The sequence below is a fragment of the Eublepharis macularius genome, chromosome 6 (assembly GCF_028583425.1).
Source record: "Eublepharis macularius isolate TG4126 chromosome 6, MPM_Emac_v1.0, whole genome shotgun sequence".
NCBI classification, from domain to species: domain Eukaryota; kingdom Metazoa; phylum Chordata; class Lepidosauria; order Squamata; family Eublepharidae; genus Eublepharis; species Eublepharis macularius.
In genome coordinates, this window is record NC_072795.1 from 89,582,541 (window position 1) to 89,599,763 (window position 17,223).

Consider the following 17,223-nt stretch of genomic DNA (forward strand, 5'->3'; position numbering starts at 1 on the left):
ATCAGTAGATACAACTAGGTGTCATCTGCATATTGATGAAAACCCAGTCCAAACTTCCGCACCAGCTGGGCGAGGGGGCGCATGTAAAGATTGAACAACAAGGGGGAGAGTATCGCCCCCTGAGGGACACCACACACCAAAGACTGGCGTGTGGACAGCCTCTTCCCCCAGCACCACCCTCTGTCCCCGACCGTGGAGAAATGAGATAAGCCACTGCAAGGCCGTCCCTCGAATCCCCACGGCGGCGAGGCAGTGGGCCCCAACAACTCACGGTCGACTGTGTCAAACGCCACTGAAAGGTCTAACAAAATCAGCAGTGTCGACCCGCCATGATCCAGGTGCCTACGGAGGTCATTCATGAGGGCATCCAACACTGTCTCCGTCCCATGGCCTGGACAGAAACCGGACTGGTATGGGTCCAGAACAGAGGTCTCTTCCAGGAAAACCTGCAGCTGTTCCACCACCGCCCATTCAATCACTTTTCCCAGAAACGGGAATTGTAATAACTAATGTAACTGTAATATCAGAAGGCAAGTTTACTAGCATCTTAAAGTGTAGCATGTATTTTTCGTTCCATTTACAATCACTAACACTGAATTGCTTATACTTTCTAGAACTAGAAGAGGAATCTCCAATTATAAACTGGTCACTGGAATTGGGTACGCGCTTGGACAGTAGACTTTATGCACTTTGGAATCGAACTGCAGGGGACTGTTTGCTTGATTCAGTACTACAAGCTACTTGGGGCATTTATGACAAAGACTCGGTGCTACGTAAAGCCCTTCATGACAGTTTACATGACTGTTCTCATTGGTAAGCAGGAATGCTTTTGAAAATAATTGCTGTGGCTCTTATTAACAGTCTGTTAATAGTGTCTGTACTTGTAAGTTCCTCTGATCACAGCTGTAGTGGACAGTCATGTTTCACAGTATGCAGTGATTGTGGTAAGATAGAAATGCTGTGAAAAGTTTATAATTGTTATGAATTTTATTAAAAATGATGAAGAGGTGTAAAAAGTAGATGTACCTTTAACCTATAGAAAATCCAGTTAGAGAATCATACTAGCTAATATTCTACAGCTGTATAACGTGTAATTTTAAGAGACGTAAAGTGTCCTATATAGCTATAGACCAATTTCGGCTACCTGGAGACTCCCACATTGATTTAAAATATTTTGCATAGTGCCCCGCCCCCACAGCCTTCCCCTCCTTTTCTTACTGGCATCCTCTAGCTGGATAGCCCCCTTATGACGTGTGGCAGTCCACATATGCCCCGTGGAGGCCTGTGTCCTCAGAACACTATAGCAAGAACTGTATTAGCTACATTTTAAAAGTAAGTTTTAAGTGCAACGTTTGTATGTTGCTTATGAGGTCAGATCTCAGATGGAAGCTGATTCTCTAGGGCCATAACTGTAAAAACCTTGACCCCAATTCTAATCAGCCTCATCCCTTGATTAGTAGGGACTTTGCTGGAGTCACAAGAAAACTGCCTTAATGGTTAGTAAGTCCTAGCCAGAGGCTAGCTGAACAGTGGTGGGGAAGGGGCTGGAAAAATTCCAGAGCTGTTCATAGAAATAGAAAATATCAGTGTCTCACAAAACCTGAATTTCTGGTATTCAGTTGAGGACTGCCATTATTTATTATTGTCTATGGATGCAGAGTGGCAGTTCTTTATCTGCATGGTAATTTCAGATGGGTAACCATCTAAGTCTGTAGCAGCAAAATAAAACAGGAGCCCATTGTTACTTCAGAGACCAACAAAAATTATTCTAGCATAAACTGTCTTGAGTCAGGGCTAACTTCATTAGATGGATGAATTCCTTGTCCACTCTCTAGACAGCTTACTCTTTATGTTGGATATTGTTTTAAAGTGGCTTCTCTTTATAGCGTCTCTCACTGCACTTTTCTGTTCTCTGTAACTTTGACTACAAATACATCTGCTGACTGGATGATTGCTTCATGTATTTGATGAAGTGAGCTCTAACTCATGAAAACTTACAGTATAATATATTTTGTTAGTTCTTAAAGTGCCACTGGACTCCTGTTCTGTCTCTGTGGTGAAATCCTTTGAATTGGAAAATTCAGTGAGAACCAGTTCAGTTTTATACTTCAAACAACTGATGTCTGTTTTAGGACTGTGCCTCTTTGGTGCTACTCATCCAATTAGAATTGCTAGGATTGAACTATTAGATATGGGCAACCAATACAAGCATTTTCTGTCTAGTGATCTGGAAGCTAGATGATTAGGGTGGTAGTGACACTATGAGCTCCTGCTCTTTAAAAAATGGGTTGCTGATTCTGCCTCTTTCCCTCCAGGTGGAGAGTCCTTTGCCCCCATTTTGAAACTGAGGGGGCTCCATTTTTGAATTAGCTAGATAAATGTGACAGGTGCTTGTCCTTAAAAGAACTTTAAAATCGTTTGGAGTACCCTGTGGGACCCCTACAGGTCCCTGGACCCTAGTTTGAGAAATACTGCTATAAATGTCAGGTCCTGCCAGACTCTACATTTAGATTTGTAGGATATCCAAAAGAGGGACAAATCTCTTGTAGTAAAGATGGTGTTTATTAAGGATTTACAAAGTGTTATAGGCAGGGTGATGGTTACATAGCAAAGCAAAGATAGGCCTGTAATGTCCATGCATTCCTCTGGTATCAAAAAGTCAAGGTACATAAGTACTTCAAAGACCATGTAATAAGAAAATCTTTAATGTTAGTTTGGGAAAAATTAAAACCGCAGATATATAAAAAAATCCCAAAATGGGTGTCACCAGTCGAAGCATTTACCCATCCAAGTTTATTAAACTGGGAGAAAATATATAGGTATGAGCAATTTTTAGGAAAAGATGGAAAGTTAAAATCAATAGAGGAATTGAAAGAACAGGACATAAATATGGATTGGTGGCTAAGAGCACAAATTGAATCCAGATTTGCTAAAGATAATCCGCAAGGATTCTGTATGGAACAGTGTCCCTTTGATAAATTGCTATTTGAGACAAATGAAAAAATAATTAAGAAATTCTACTCGTATTTAATGCAATTGAAAAGGGAAGATGAGGCAATAAAAGACTGCAGGATAAAGTGGGCACAAAATCTGGGGCATAATATAGATTTAGAACAATGGTCACAGACATGGAAGACGAATATTAAAATAACAAAGTCAGTCACATTTAAAGAAAATCTGTATGAAATGTACTACACGTGGTATGTGACACTGGAAAAATTAGCCAAAATGTATCCGGACATGTCCAATAAATGCTGGAAATGTAAAGACAAAATAGGTACGTTTTACCACATTTGGTGGTTGTGTGAAAAGGTGACGAAATATTGGAAAATGATGCATGAGCTATTACAAGAAGTATTAGGCATGACCATACTTTCAAACCTGAACTGTTGTTACTGAATATTATGCCAGAGGGGATAGAGAAGAAAAATGGGTATTTGATATTGCATATAATCACGGCAGCAAGAATTGCCAGATATTGGAAGAAGATAGATGTACCAACAGAAGGAGAACTGATAGAAAAAGTCTTAGAAACAGCAGAGGTGGACGTTTTAATGGAATTGATAAAAGAACAAAGCAGGCATGATTTGCAGAAAAGATGGACACCCTTCTATGAATGGGTCAAAACAAAATATGGAATGAGAATTTAAATATATGGTATGAGGATAGGACCAGAGAAAATAAATAAGGAAAGAGAGGAAGAGGAGGGAGGGAGGGAGGAAAGGGAAGGAAGAGGAGGAGGGGAAAGGGATAGAGAAGGAGGAAGGAAAAAAGAAAGGAAAAGAGGATGGGAAGGAAAAAATAAAAAAGAAAGGAAAGAGAAAATGTTTGCTAGAACTAAGCAGAGTAGTCTTACAGGAGAACTAGGTCTAGAATAATGAAGTTATAAAGAGGAAGGAATTGTAGAGATGGAAAATGAATATAATACATAAGTATGTAATTTTGTTTTATATTATCTTTCTTGATACCCCCCTACTATCCCGTGGTGTTATGTTTGTGTATGTATGCTTATTTAAAATTAATAAAAAGCATATGGAAAAAAAAGAAAGGGGCAGCTGTGGCCCAGCAAGTTAACAATTATTACAAAATGGAGAACCTTGAAACTTTTATGTGATTTGTTGCCAGGCAAATAAATCACTAACATGTTCAGCACTGTAAGAGTAAATATTTTCTTACAAGTTTTGTCAAGTAAAGAGAGTTTTTTTCCAATTAAATTTGTACATACATACACTGTCCTCGAACTTGCAAATTTCACGTCAGTGTCTCCTTTTTGTAGGAGCAATTATAAAATGTGAATCCTTTTCCATATCCATATAAAATACATTCCTTGCATGAATCTGGAACTGGAGCAAGTGATGCAAACTTTGAGGATAGCTGTCTATCTCCCTTTTTCTAGTCCATTTATTCAGAAAATGGTAGGACAGGTTTGGAACTGGTAACTTACATCCTCATGGTAGTTTGTCAGTGTGAACACTGAAGATGATCCAGTTCTAGAGGCAACGTTTCTGTCTATTTGCATTTGTAATGTAAAAAGTTGAGCTCTGGCTTCCTCACAGCTGGTTGTTTCTGGTACAGTGCAGAAAAGTTTTTCTGTATCCTTCAGTATTTCATTACTTCTCTATCCCTGAGTTTGTAGAACACACGACTGTCTGCGATGAACACTTTCCACACAGTTTTCTCACAATATTAGTCTGAAACAAGACGCAGTTTCACATCCTGTTACTGCATAGAAGGAAAGGAGGGGTTCTAAAATTGGCTCAATGAAGAATAATTTCTCCTTGATTTCATGTTGTGGCATGTGCTTGTGACATTTGGATGTACCTGCCTTTGTACATACTTTTTTAAAATGCACCACCAACAGCACCAAAACATCTGTGTCACTTGTAGAGACCATGACAGTCTCTGTAGTAAGCATGTGTCCAGTGCAACATAAGTTTGTTATGGCTTGCCTGTACCTCCTGAGTATCTTAAGACAAGGTTACAAATTTGTACTTCATCTTCTCCTTGGAATACAAGAGCAGCTATAATTGGTTTCTACAGGAGCATTTATGATGAGGGGGTTTCGGAGCAAATATGCTTGGTCTGCCTATTTATTTATTTAAAACATTTATTAGCTACCTTTCTATCTTGCCGCATGGCACTAAAGGTGGCATTGTTACCAGCCACAGGCTAAAAAGTTAGTCCGTTTGCTGGGGACTGGCACAGGTCTGTTTTCTACTCTTCTGACGGGATGGGAATGTTTCGAATGTCTCTTTCTTATATCAGCTGTATCTACATTTCTCTGTACTGATCAATAATAAAATCAGTTATGTTAAAGGGCCTTCCTATGTGTATAATGAGTTTCAGAAACAAGGCTTGATCATGTATCATCAAGCAAGATGTTCCATCAAGAGTTATCTGTGGAGGTTAGTTTATACTCTGTGTCTTTCAGAATTGCTTTGCTTAGGTTGTCCTTTGCACATGCAGGAGAAACTGACACAATTATGAACTCATGTTGTGTAGAACTTGTTTGTTATGAAGTGATTAGGTGTTGAAGTATATTTTTGTCTATCTTCAGAGTGAATTCTTTTATTTTAGTTTAGTTTTAGTTTCTGTCATTGCCTTATGAGAGGTTCTGTGACTTGTGTACTAGTTATGTGAATTTCATTTTCTTTTAGTGGTCACCAGAGATGGCTAGTCTGTTTTCCTCAGAATTGTTCAATTATACTCAGCACATTTTTTGAGCATTCAGGAGAGATTTTTCAATATTGCTTGTTGCCAAAAGCTTGTTGTTGAAAACTTAGTAGTAATGTTCTGAAGACTGTTGGAATCTCTTGTGCAAACATGTTGAACGTGTGCAGAAAGGGCACTTTTTTCATCTTCATCATCACATTTTAGTCAAATTACAGTGGTTTATTTGTGAATTGTTTTGGAATCATTCCCTACTAAAAAAAATTCCTTCATTTTGGCTGCAATGTTGACCCTGGCCTTGTATTACAGAGTATGTCTATTCACTGTTGATGTGATTTATTTCCTCCTTTTTTATAATGCAATCCAATGCAGAGTTTCTTGGGTGTAAGTCTGTTGACTTTAAATTGGCTTTAACTGGGTAACTGCATAAGATTGTATTTAGTAACTTAGTACTTTGATCAGGGACCACTTGGTTAAACTTCTATTCTGTTCCCTTAACCAACAGTTATCTTTCAGAAATCATCATTGATTTAATGAAGTAGCTGATTCTTCTTAGCTAAGTACACACAATCCCATCTGGCATAATTAGTGCAGTTGCAGCAATAAAAGTATGGAAGCATTTCCCAGAGACCATCACTGGGTCCTGGTGAACAGGAGTAGTAAGCACACCATATTTGGATTCTGCCACCATTATGTGAAAAATATTTTCTATCCGTTATATAAATGCAGCTACATGATTATAAAATCAGGTAAATGACAGTATTAACAATCATGTGAGTCATCTAATCTTTGACGTGTTCACTAATTCTTTCTTGATGTCTGAATTTTGCTTTTGTAGGTATGGCAGTAGTTGAAGAATCAGTAATTGTCACAAAGCTTACAGAGTTAGTTTATGTGCACATATTCCATGAAGGTTTATCTTAATAGGGCCTTTTCTGTCAAAGAGCCATTTTGTTATCCACATATCCTCTAATCCAGAATCTTCCATGTTTTAGCTCAATATTTTGAGGAAGTCCATATGACTGTGAAGGGAAGAACAGGTTGCTTACCTATAACTGATGCTCTTTGAATGGTCATCTGTGTAGTCACATGTATAGCAGTATTTTAAACCCATGCAGATTGTTACTTGGAATCTTCTAGACCTAAACATAAATGTTATTTCTGGTCCTGATTCTGCCAATCCTGTGGAGGGCGGGGGAGTGATATGTATCTCAGGTGAGCAAAGCAGTGCCATCCTGCTCAGTTTTTTCCTGATTACTGCAGCAAAAGGAAAAAAACACCTGTTGTGGGGAAGGAGGGTCTGTTGGTGACTCCACAGATGACCAGTTGGTCAGTTATGGGCAAGCAGTCTGTTCTTCATGTTCTGTGAGCATCACATACATGTAGGAAGAGTGGCAAGCTTACTTGGAAGAAAGAGCAGGTGAGGTCAAGAGAAGCCATAATTTTTCAGATGCATTCCCAGCTAAATTTTGATTCAAAAAGTTTTGGCTCCCAAAAAAGGGAACATACCCATTTCTCAATATGCTAATAGTGTTAGTGGGTATCAAAAATGTGGTAACACATGGTAATAGATTATTCTCAGTTTACAGAGTTTTTAAAAAGGATTTTGACCTTTGAACTGTTTGGATGTTTGCATTTGAATACACTTTGGTAAACGAAATTAAATTTCAATATACCTGAAACCTTTGGAAAAAGTGATTCATCCCCTTTCCTTAAAAATGCCCTATGAATGAGCAGCATATTTGATAAATTGTAATCTACCATTAAGTATGGTCTGAACATTTCTTTAAATAGGCCATGCTAAGGTAGAAACTTACCTTTCATAGATATAAGCTATATTCACTCAGTAAGGTTTGGCAAGGGGGGTTGGACAGGAATGGGGAGATAAAGAGGTTTCCAACCTGTTCCTTCTGCAGAGGGATTATAGACCAGCTCTGAATCATATGTTTGAGACTGTGGAAAGTTAGATCTTGATTTCTGTCTGCAGGCTTTATATAATTTAGCTTTAAATATGGATTGATTGTTACCATTTTTGTTAATTTGATTTGGTTTTCATTTGTCTTTTATGAATTAATGTAATGTTGAACAACTTCTAACCTTTAGAGTGGAATGGGAATAATAAAACACCATAATGGTGTGTTTTAACTATGACATTCTCCTGTGGTTCCAGAGTGGGGCAGTTTTTGACTTCTGGTGTAACACCATCTCGTGGTAAGCTCCTTCACAAAGACAACATCAAGGGAAGGAAATTGCCCCTCAATCCTCAGTCTGACCTTGTCTGGCTAGTGTTTCTTGTTTCAGTATTGTTGATGGCACTGTTTTTTTATCAGAAGAAAATCCTATCTGTCATGGGAATCCCAGGATCTTTGATGCCTCAAAGCCAGTAGAAAAGCATTGTTCCCTTGGATGTGGCCTTTGTCTACCTGAGCTTTCCTCTTCTCACTCCCTCTGTTTCCTGATTTCCCTTGGTGGGTGAAAAGGACACACCTGAGGGAACAGGCAGCAGCTCTTTCATTGGAGTGGAGCTGAGCATTGTGTCCCTGTCCTGACTGGGACACAGCCGTAACAGCAGCCAGTCCCAAGATTGCCAGCTCCGCTTCTGCCGAGGTAGTGACAATACATACTCCTTACCTTGCCAAAGTAATTTGGCCTGTTAGTAGCCCTAGGACCCATATCAAGGTGCAGTGGTAGCGTGTCTGTCTGCTTAGCATGCTCAATCCCTGGCATCTCCAGTTAAAAAGATCTGGTCGTAGATGATGTGAAAGACCTTGACCTGAGGCCGTGGAAAACCGCTGGTTTTCTGAATAGACAATATTGACCTTGATGGACCAGTGGTCTGATTCAGTCAGTGTAAAGCAGCTTCATATATATGTACATAAATACATGTTTTAGTGAATCTCTTCTTTCTTCCTTGGTTTCCTTGGAGAGATGGGTCTCCCTGACTTGTTGTCCTTGGTCAAGTCAGTAGTTCTTAAGGAGGTCCAGGTTCCATAGAATTGGCAAAATTCCAAGGATCGGAGGCATCACTTTTGTCAGAAACTGTGGATTAGGAGGACCCATAAGAGGGTCTATAAGAAACATAAAAAGTAAAGCATAGTCACAGCAGCTCTGGCAGCATGAGTAAGGAACCTTTGCCTGACTAACATTCCCTTCTCAAACTTGGGCAAGAACAACATCCTAGTCGTGCAGTCTTGGACAGTTCTGGTTTAAAGGCTCCATCCAAGAAATGCATGGAGGAGAATTTAGCACTCTTTCCCCCTCCTCTAACAGCCCCCAATTGGATCAGGAATCAAGAATATCTGACCACTATGATACATTCTCCCAGCATGACAAGGAAGAACTCTTGAGGAAGAAGCTACAGAATAGACAGGGCAGCAATATCTCTTATTGCCAGAGCTGTACCCTAAGCTTCTTCCAACCATTTTGGAGTCCTGGAATTATCAGAATTTGCGGGGTCGAGATTCAGCAGGACAGACCAAAGAGCTACAGCTGTATTTCCTTTGCTTTGTTGATATGTATTAAAAAAGATGGGTAAGACCTTGTCCTTGGTGCAAGCACCGAGTCATTACTGATCCATAGGGTGATGTCGCATCACGTCATTTTCTTGGCAGTTTTTTTTGTTATGGGGTGGTTTGCCATTGCCTTCCCCAGTCATCTACACTTTACCTCCAGGAAACTGGGTACTCATTTTACCAACCTTGGAAGGATGGAAGGCTGAGTCAACCTTGAGCCGGCTACCGGACCCCAGCTTCTGCCAGGATCATACTCAGGTCATGAGCAGAGCTTGGGCTGCAGTACTGCAGCTTACCACTCTGCGCTATGGGGCTGATCCATTTTAGCCCAAGACTGCTCATCACTTGGTGTTAGAATTTTGTATCGTTCCTCCAAAGGACATGAAAATAGTTGATGTCCGTATAGTAGTGCTCTTTTCCACATTAATGATTCCATATAATTTGGATGATCTTCACAGGGATCCTTGCAACAAAAGTATTGTGGTGACTTTAAGAAAATTTTTGAAACTTTATTTGTAGCGCTGTGGGCATCAGCAGCTTCTACTTTTCTCTAGAGCCTATGAGCTTTTTACCAGGAGAGTTGAAAGGATGGATCAGCTCAAGGAACTGCAAGATGAGTTGAAGAACAATGCTTTAAGTTGCATTTTTGGCAGATTCATTCCTAATTCCCATGCAATACTCTTCCAGAACTATAAACTCAGATATGGCAGCCTTCTGTAACATCAGCCACAGTACTGGAAGGTGGACCAGGATCACAATAGTTTCTGGCCAATGCCTTCCACAGGTTCAGAATTGTCCAGGACTTCATTAGATGCCGTCCTTCAGGAGACAAAGGACTAGATATAATGCAATCACCTTTTAAGGGAGGTGGTTCTACCCTTTGACTAACGGTATTCCTTTCATGACTAAAGCAGTTTTTCTATATAAGCCTTCAAGTCCTTCAAGCTTAAGACAGAGGTTGGAAACCACCTCCTACCAGCCAGCCATGCATTTCAGAGAGGAAAAAAGCCACAACATGTTTGATATCCAGAAGAATGTAGGCCATTGCCACCATGATTATCAGTATCTGGAAGCCATCAGTAACCTATCATTGGGTGCTACAGAAAGTCTGAAGGGCATACAAGTCTATCAGGCAACAGCTTGATTCAAGCTCCCAAAAGCAAATTTCTCACCAAATGCCAGTTGATACCATTTGCAGTTCCATACTGCCTGGATATTAGGGGTCATTTTTCCTGTCCTGGGGAGACTAGTTTCAGTTGAGACCTACTTTTTTATAATACCAAAAGGAATGGGTGTGTGAGAGAGATTCAGAAATCAAACCAAAGAGAGGAAGTGATTTAAATAATTCCATATTGGCCAAGACTACCATGACTCCAAAACTTCTCAGGTGGTCTTCCCATATGTCATGGTGTCTTCTCCAGAATCTGGACCAACATTCTGGACCCCCTTCCTCTCCCATCTCTGAGGCCTTTTATTCTGCATCCAAGCTTGATAAGGCACCCAAGGATGGGGTAGTAGCCCTGGCCTCTGTTGCCAGATTAGTGGTGACCAACAAGCTGTTTGCCACATTAGGGAAATATACAAGTACAGATAAGGTTACCTGTGCATTCTCCCAATGGGAGCAAATAGCACCCAGGGGCCATTTCTGGTTGAGGAAATGGCATGGTGGAAGAGGAGGGATTCTGATGAGAATCTGACTCTGTTTTTTTAAAAAAGTGCTATGATATGTCACAGTATTCCCAGTGTCTCTTTTGGGCTACAAGGATAACCTTAAAAGTGGGCTTTCTGATTGAGATTCCATCTGGTCTAAGGGTTTGCAAGTTCAATTCATTGAACATCTATAAGAACTTAGGCATTTTTCCTAAGGACAAAGTTAGCCTTTAGGATAGGCATTCCCACAATTAACATCCTTTTTCATAGGGCTGAAGAAATCTTCCTCTTTGCCCTTAGGAGAGGAAATGGCACAATTTAGAGGTCTAAAAGGCATTAAGTTGTTGCAAGTTTAGTGCTGAGGAACACAGTAGATCATAATCCGTCTTTATTTCCTTTAAAAATCATCCCTTGATCTAGAATGTGTCCACTGTCAGTTGGTTGAAGAGAGACTGTGTTATTCATTCTTACTAGCCTGAGTTTACAGCACGCTTCCTGAAGTCGCTGGTGGTGGCTCCACAGCCTAAGGAGCTTTTCTCCCACAGAGTATGTGCCTAAGATAGTAACTTGGAAGTCCTCTCATACCGTTCTTTTAGCACTAATTTCTAGCTGATCTTTTCTTCTGTAAATACTTCTGTCAATGGATGGGTAATAACAGATTGGTATAATAAAATTCTCCCACTTTTAGAGATGCTCTGCTCTCCTACATCCCAGAAGTCAAAGATTGCCTCACATGGGACCACTGGAGAAAGAAAAAAAAATGAATGTGCCATGAATTTACATTCTCAGTGGTTCTGGAGTGGGACAGTTTTCCCTCCCAAATCTTTCTTGGGAGTATTAGGTATAGGTTTGAAAATCTCAGGATGGCTGCTTCAGGAACAGTGTGCATTTATCATCACTGGCTTCAGCAGTTTGAGGTTGGTAGTATGGCATTCTGTTTTAGTGTTTCTCTATACCCAGGTTTGGGTTAGGTTTTTTAAAAAGTTCATCTGGTAACATTCTAAGTTGGTAATTCCAGAGGGACTTTTCCAGGCTCTAGGTGCGGTCTGGGAATTGAGAGGGAAGCCCCTCTCCTTGGTGTTGTCTTTGTCAATGACCCTGTCTGCTACTAAGAGGAGGAAGTCAAAGACTGCTCCACCCTGGGACCACTGAGTGGAAATTCATGGTAAGTTCCATTTTTACTTTTTGGCACATATTTTAAAATGTTCATCTTGAGGCACCGTATGCCATTTTTTTTTCATTATAGTGATTGCTAAATTTAGTAGTAAAAGTAACTAACTGAACTACATACTTGAGCAGATTAATCTTGTACTCATGCCACTCACAGAAAGAGACGGTAACAGGACTGTATTGCATTCCAGGTATATAATTAATTTCCATTAGAATTAATTTGTTTTCTATAATAGTCCACTTCCTTTCTCCCAAACAGAAGTAGAAAGAATTATTTTGAGATTATATGGAATTATTGATTTTATAGTCTGCCTTTCTCACTAACACTTAACGTGGATTAGAGTATATTTGCTTGAGTTCAGTTTCCACATCTTCAATGTGATTTGGCAAGAATGATAAAACAGTTAAATCCTGTTGTGTTTTTTTTTTACAGGTTCTATACTCGATGGAAAGAATGGGAGTCATGGTACTCCCAGAGCTTTGGTTTACACTTCTCGCTGCGAGAGGAACAATGGCAGGAAGACTGGGCATTTATTCTGTCTCTTGCAAGTCAGGTAAATCTTCCTCTTTTATGAAAATATGTATGGCAGGTATTCAGAAAAAATACTTATGTGGTCCCCCCCCCCCCCGTTTTGCAGAATTTTAGATCTAAAAGCTTAAATGCTTTGTGATCTCTGTTCAGTCATGCAGTAGGGATTCTGTGAGGCTTTCGAGCTGAGCTTAAAAATTTTGGAGGCTGGTCCTATCCAACTCAAGGGCAGAGATCCCTAAGATGTGGAGCTATGCCTTCTCACTCAGTTGTTGATCACTGAAGTGGTTGCACTGACATTTTCTTTGCACTTATGATTTTGAGCTGTACTGCCTTTCCCCCCATTTTTTCTTTCTCTCAATTTTTGCCACCTTTCTCTTCTGCTGCCTCAGGAGGTCATTTTCTTACAAGATGTACCATGTAGCTATGATCACAGGGGGATTCGTTTTTGGCACCTTTGTCAATGGAACTTATTTTGTCTCTCCCTGACTTCTCACCTCTTAGACAATTAAACTGTATCCTGAGAACCTCACAGTGGCCGCACTGTCCCTGTCCCTGGCTGTAGCAATCTCGCTCTAGCTTCTTCCAGTCAGAGACCTGTCTAATTCGTAGTAACATCCTACATCTAGATGTTCACTCGCTGAATCAGCTTAGTAAATAACTGTCCCCAGAACTCTTCTCACAATGAGAGGAGGTCCTTCTTAATGTCAAAAATCTTTCTACATGCCATTCCTATGCTTCTTAATGGAAGCACTTTTGTACTTTTGCTAGATCCTACCAGGGAGACTCTTTAACTTGTTCCACCTCCATGGTCCTGTGAGAGATCTTCTCCGCTTGTGCTTCCAGGGCCTCTGTCTCTTTTCTTTCAGCCTCATGCAGTTGTTTGTGTACCCTGTCTTTCCCTGCAGGGCCATTCTCTGTTTTCTCAGTGTCTTGTTTCAGTCTTCAGAACTTTTCTTCCAAAACAGGATCTTGTTTTGCCTATCTTTTTTATCCCATCTTCTGATGCTGAATACTGCTCACCCTGTCTGCATATCAGCTTTCTATGTCAACTGTACCATTCAGAAAATACCTCTTCCTTTGCTATGGGAGAAAATGAAACAGCCATTGTTTTAGTGCTTGAGCTGCTAGATAAGGTTTTATAGTTTCAGGTGGATAGCCATGTTAGTCTGTAGTAGGGGTGTGAAGGGACAGAAAAATTTGGTTTTCCTGCTTCAGAAACCACTTACTGCCCTGCTTCAGTATGCTCCATGAAGATTCGGAGCACGCTGAAACTTCCTGCCCCGCCGCTTATTTCATCCCCCCCCCCCTTCGCGCATGCTGGCCAGCTGGCCAGCTGAAGCTTGGAAGCAGCAAGGAAAGGGCCCTTTAAATTTCAGTTGTCTGGTGGGGGGGGTCCCCCCCGCACTGGCCAGCTGAAGCGTGGGAAGGGCCCTTTCCCTGCCGCTTGCAAGTGGCACAGAAAGGGCCCTTTAAACTTCAGCTGGCTGGTGGAGGGGATCCCCCCTGCGCCAGCCAGCTTAAGTGCGGGAAGGGCCCTTCCCCTGCTGCTTGCAAGCAACAGGGAAAGGGCCCTTTAAACTTCAGCTGGCCAGAGTCTTTAGCACAGCTACCTTCGTACCAGACTTATGGCAAACAACAGCCATCTACTTTCATGAAACCCTATGCCATAGATGTCCAGGCTAGAAGTGATGTAGCTGTCAGCAAGGTAGCAGTCCACCTTCTGATCTCATCCAGGTAGGTCAGCTTGCTATTCCATTGATGGGCCTTCACAGAAATCCCAAAGAGCAACAGGATGCTTTCCTGTAATTGATGTTCTTTGAGAGATCATCCCTTCTTCAAACGCATGTGCTTTTCTCCCTCCCTCTAGCAGGTATGTTAATTGGGCCTGTTGCATCATTCTAGCAAAAAATGGGATGGGAAGACAAATATGCCCATCCCTCTAGGGTGCATATTTGCATTTTCTCCCAGCAGTTGTGTGGGGCCAGACTTTCTTTTAGCTTAGTTTTAGAAGTTTCCAGACATGTCTTGGCATAGGCACAGAATCCCATTAGTATGACTGCACAGATGACTGCTTGATTGTATCATATTACTCTGCAAATAGAGGTGGTAAAATTACACTTTATTTTTGGTTCATACTTCATTATGTCTTTCCACTAATTTTATTTTTCCGTTATATATTTCAGATAACGTTTATTTGATAATTCCTGCTTTTTGCATGCTCTGAATGGTCCTGGCTCTGCTCTAGTCTTTTGGTTTTATGGAGGACCTCTTCCTTCTGTTTCATTTGACAGCTGTATTGTCAACCTTGCTTATGGCTAAATGGGGTTCTCAGTTAGGGTATGAAACATCTGTGCTGGCCCATTGAATGGTTTTTGAGAGCCAAAACACACGTTAAAAAATACCTAGGTTCAGCACGTGTTCTCTTACCTCAAGGTTTGCCGGGATCTGTAGGCGTCCTGGAAGCTTAAAGTTTAGCATTTACAGAGCAGCAGGAAGGGGAAGGGAAATACAGGCGCCTGTATTTCCCTCCCTGCTGCTCTGTAAATGCTAAACTTTAAGCTTCCAGGACGCCTACAGATCCCGGCAAACCTTGAGGTAAGAGAACACGTGCTGAACCTAGGTATTTCTTAACGTGTGTTTTGGCTCTAAGTAGTCTGGAATTTTGCATACAACTTTGAAAAGGTACTCTGATTGAGAAACATGTTTAATTTCAAGCATATCCTGCTGATAGGCTTCTTTGATCCTCCTCAGTTGCAAGAAGAATGATTTTTTTCCTTCAGTGGGCAGGGCAAATGTATGTATACATTTGAAATGACTTCAATTAATAGAAGTTTGTAATGGATTGAACCCATGAGTTTTGCTGAGAAAAAACCTCCACACTTAATTGTTATGTGTCAGTTGATCGCTAACATTTTTTTATATGCTAATTTTCTCTTTGAAACAGCCTGGAGCGAGTTTGGAACAGACACACATTTTTGTACTTGCACATATTCTTAGAAGACCAATAATAGTTTATGGAGTAAAATATTACAAGAGTTTCCGGGGAGAAACTTTAGGATATACCCGTTTTCAAGGTAAGTATTGCCATGATCAGTAATAACAACAACAAGTGGGGACACGCAAGGACTTGTGGAGGGCATCTCATTTCCCCTCTCCCACCCTGCCCCCCATAACCCCCTTTTCCTGTTTCCGTCTCTCTTTCCCATCCTCCTTTTTCTACCCCCTGCCTTTACCTCCCCTCCCCCAGCAGCCTCTCCCTTATGGCCCAGTTGCATAGTAGGGAACCTGCAAGAGGTATTTAAATTTTCCCTGTATCCCCTTCCCCAAACTATTTCCTTTTTCCATCTTCCTGGCAGCCTGCCTATCTGTCTGTCTGTCTGTCTGTCTGTCTGTCTGTCTGTCTGTCTGTCTGTCTGTCTGTCTATCTAGTCTATCTAGTCTATCTAGTCTATCTATCTATCCTATCTAGTCTGTCTTTCTCACTGAGACTCAAGGTGGATTACAAAGTGAGAGATTAGTATTGTCGATATCAAGGGCATTCCAATAAACAATGCAAAAGGGTATATAAATGTGAATTTGCTAAGATATATGCTCACCCTTTACCTACTTCCTTCCCTCCTTCAAATCCATTAACCAACTTACCTTTTATTTGCCCTCCATCTTCATTGATATTTTTCAATTTACTTCATTTATAGCTGCCTTTCTCCACAATGGGGACCCAAAGCAGCTTACATCATTCTTCTTGTCACCACATTATCCTCACAAAAACCCTGAGAGGTAGGTTAGGCTGAGTGTGTGTGACTGGTTCCAAGTCACCTTGTGAGCTTACACAGCAGAGTGGTGATTTGAACCTGTTCCTATTCTGAAACTATAACTGCTGTACTGCCCTGGCTTTTGGAGTTGAGCTGCTGTTGAACAGTAGCAAGCAGCCAGGCCTGGGTGAGTCATGCAAGTCATGTGGTATCAAGTTGCCCAAACCTCCATATCTGGCCCTGAGTCCTCCCTTAAAAGCCAAAACAGACCTGAAAAGGCTTTGCCTTTCCCCCTGTCTTTGGATGACATTAACCAAACCTTGGATATTGACTGAACTCTTATGGTTGTCTAGCAACAGCCACTGAGGGCATCTGGTTAAAGCTACAGATGCTCTGTTTATCATTGGGGTGGGGAGGGTTGTTAGATTTTTAAAAGATTTTTGATATTTCAGATTTTTTCTGCAAACCAAATTTTTCAGATGTGTAGGAAGATCTGTCTTGTCCGTTTATGGTTCCAGTCTCCAGATTTATGTATCCTCATATCAGGGTCACTTGGCTATTAGTATATAAAATGATTATAATGATGATTGAGAACTTGAGAAGAGCTATTTTGAAAGGTATGAATTCGGAGAGATACTGATAAATTTATATAACCTACCTAGGGTATTAAGCTTTTAGTAGGCTTCATTTTAACTCTTCCGTTAGATTCTTGATGGAGACAGAAGTTTTTATACTTTACTTGCTGGAAGAAGACATGCAGCTGCGTACAACTTGAGTGAAGGATTAGTGTTTTAGATACCATTTAACGTGTCCTTTATTGATGGAACAATTACATCCAGCACATCTGGTGTCTCTCTTTTATTTTTAGGATTTGGCAGCAATATGCAACATAACTTCAGAGTTGAAGGATTTTTCAAAGAGTTCTGGGGCTTCTCTG

At 40.8% G+C, this 17,223-nt stretch overlaps 1 protein-coding gene across 2 annotated transcripts in view; it reads left to right on the top strand.

Annotated features, from left to right (window-relative positions):
- Nucleotides 1-17,223, top strand: part of ZRANB1 (zinc finger RANBP2-type containing 1) — a 93,272-nt gene that overhangs the window by 63,931 nt on the left and 12,118 nt on the right. For both annotated transcript variants that reach the window (XM_054983758.1, XM_054983759.1), the window contains 3 exons: nucleotides 615-813; nucleotides 12,436-12,556; nucleotides 15,479-15,608. In XM_054983758.1, the coding sequence (XP_054839733.1) occupies nucleotides 615-813; nucleotides 12,436-12,556; nucleotides 15,479-15,608 (450 nt within the window). The remainder of the gene's footprint in view (nucleotides 1-614; nucleotides 814-12,435; nucleotides 12,557-15,478; nucleotides 15,609-17,223) is intronic.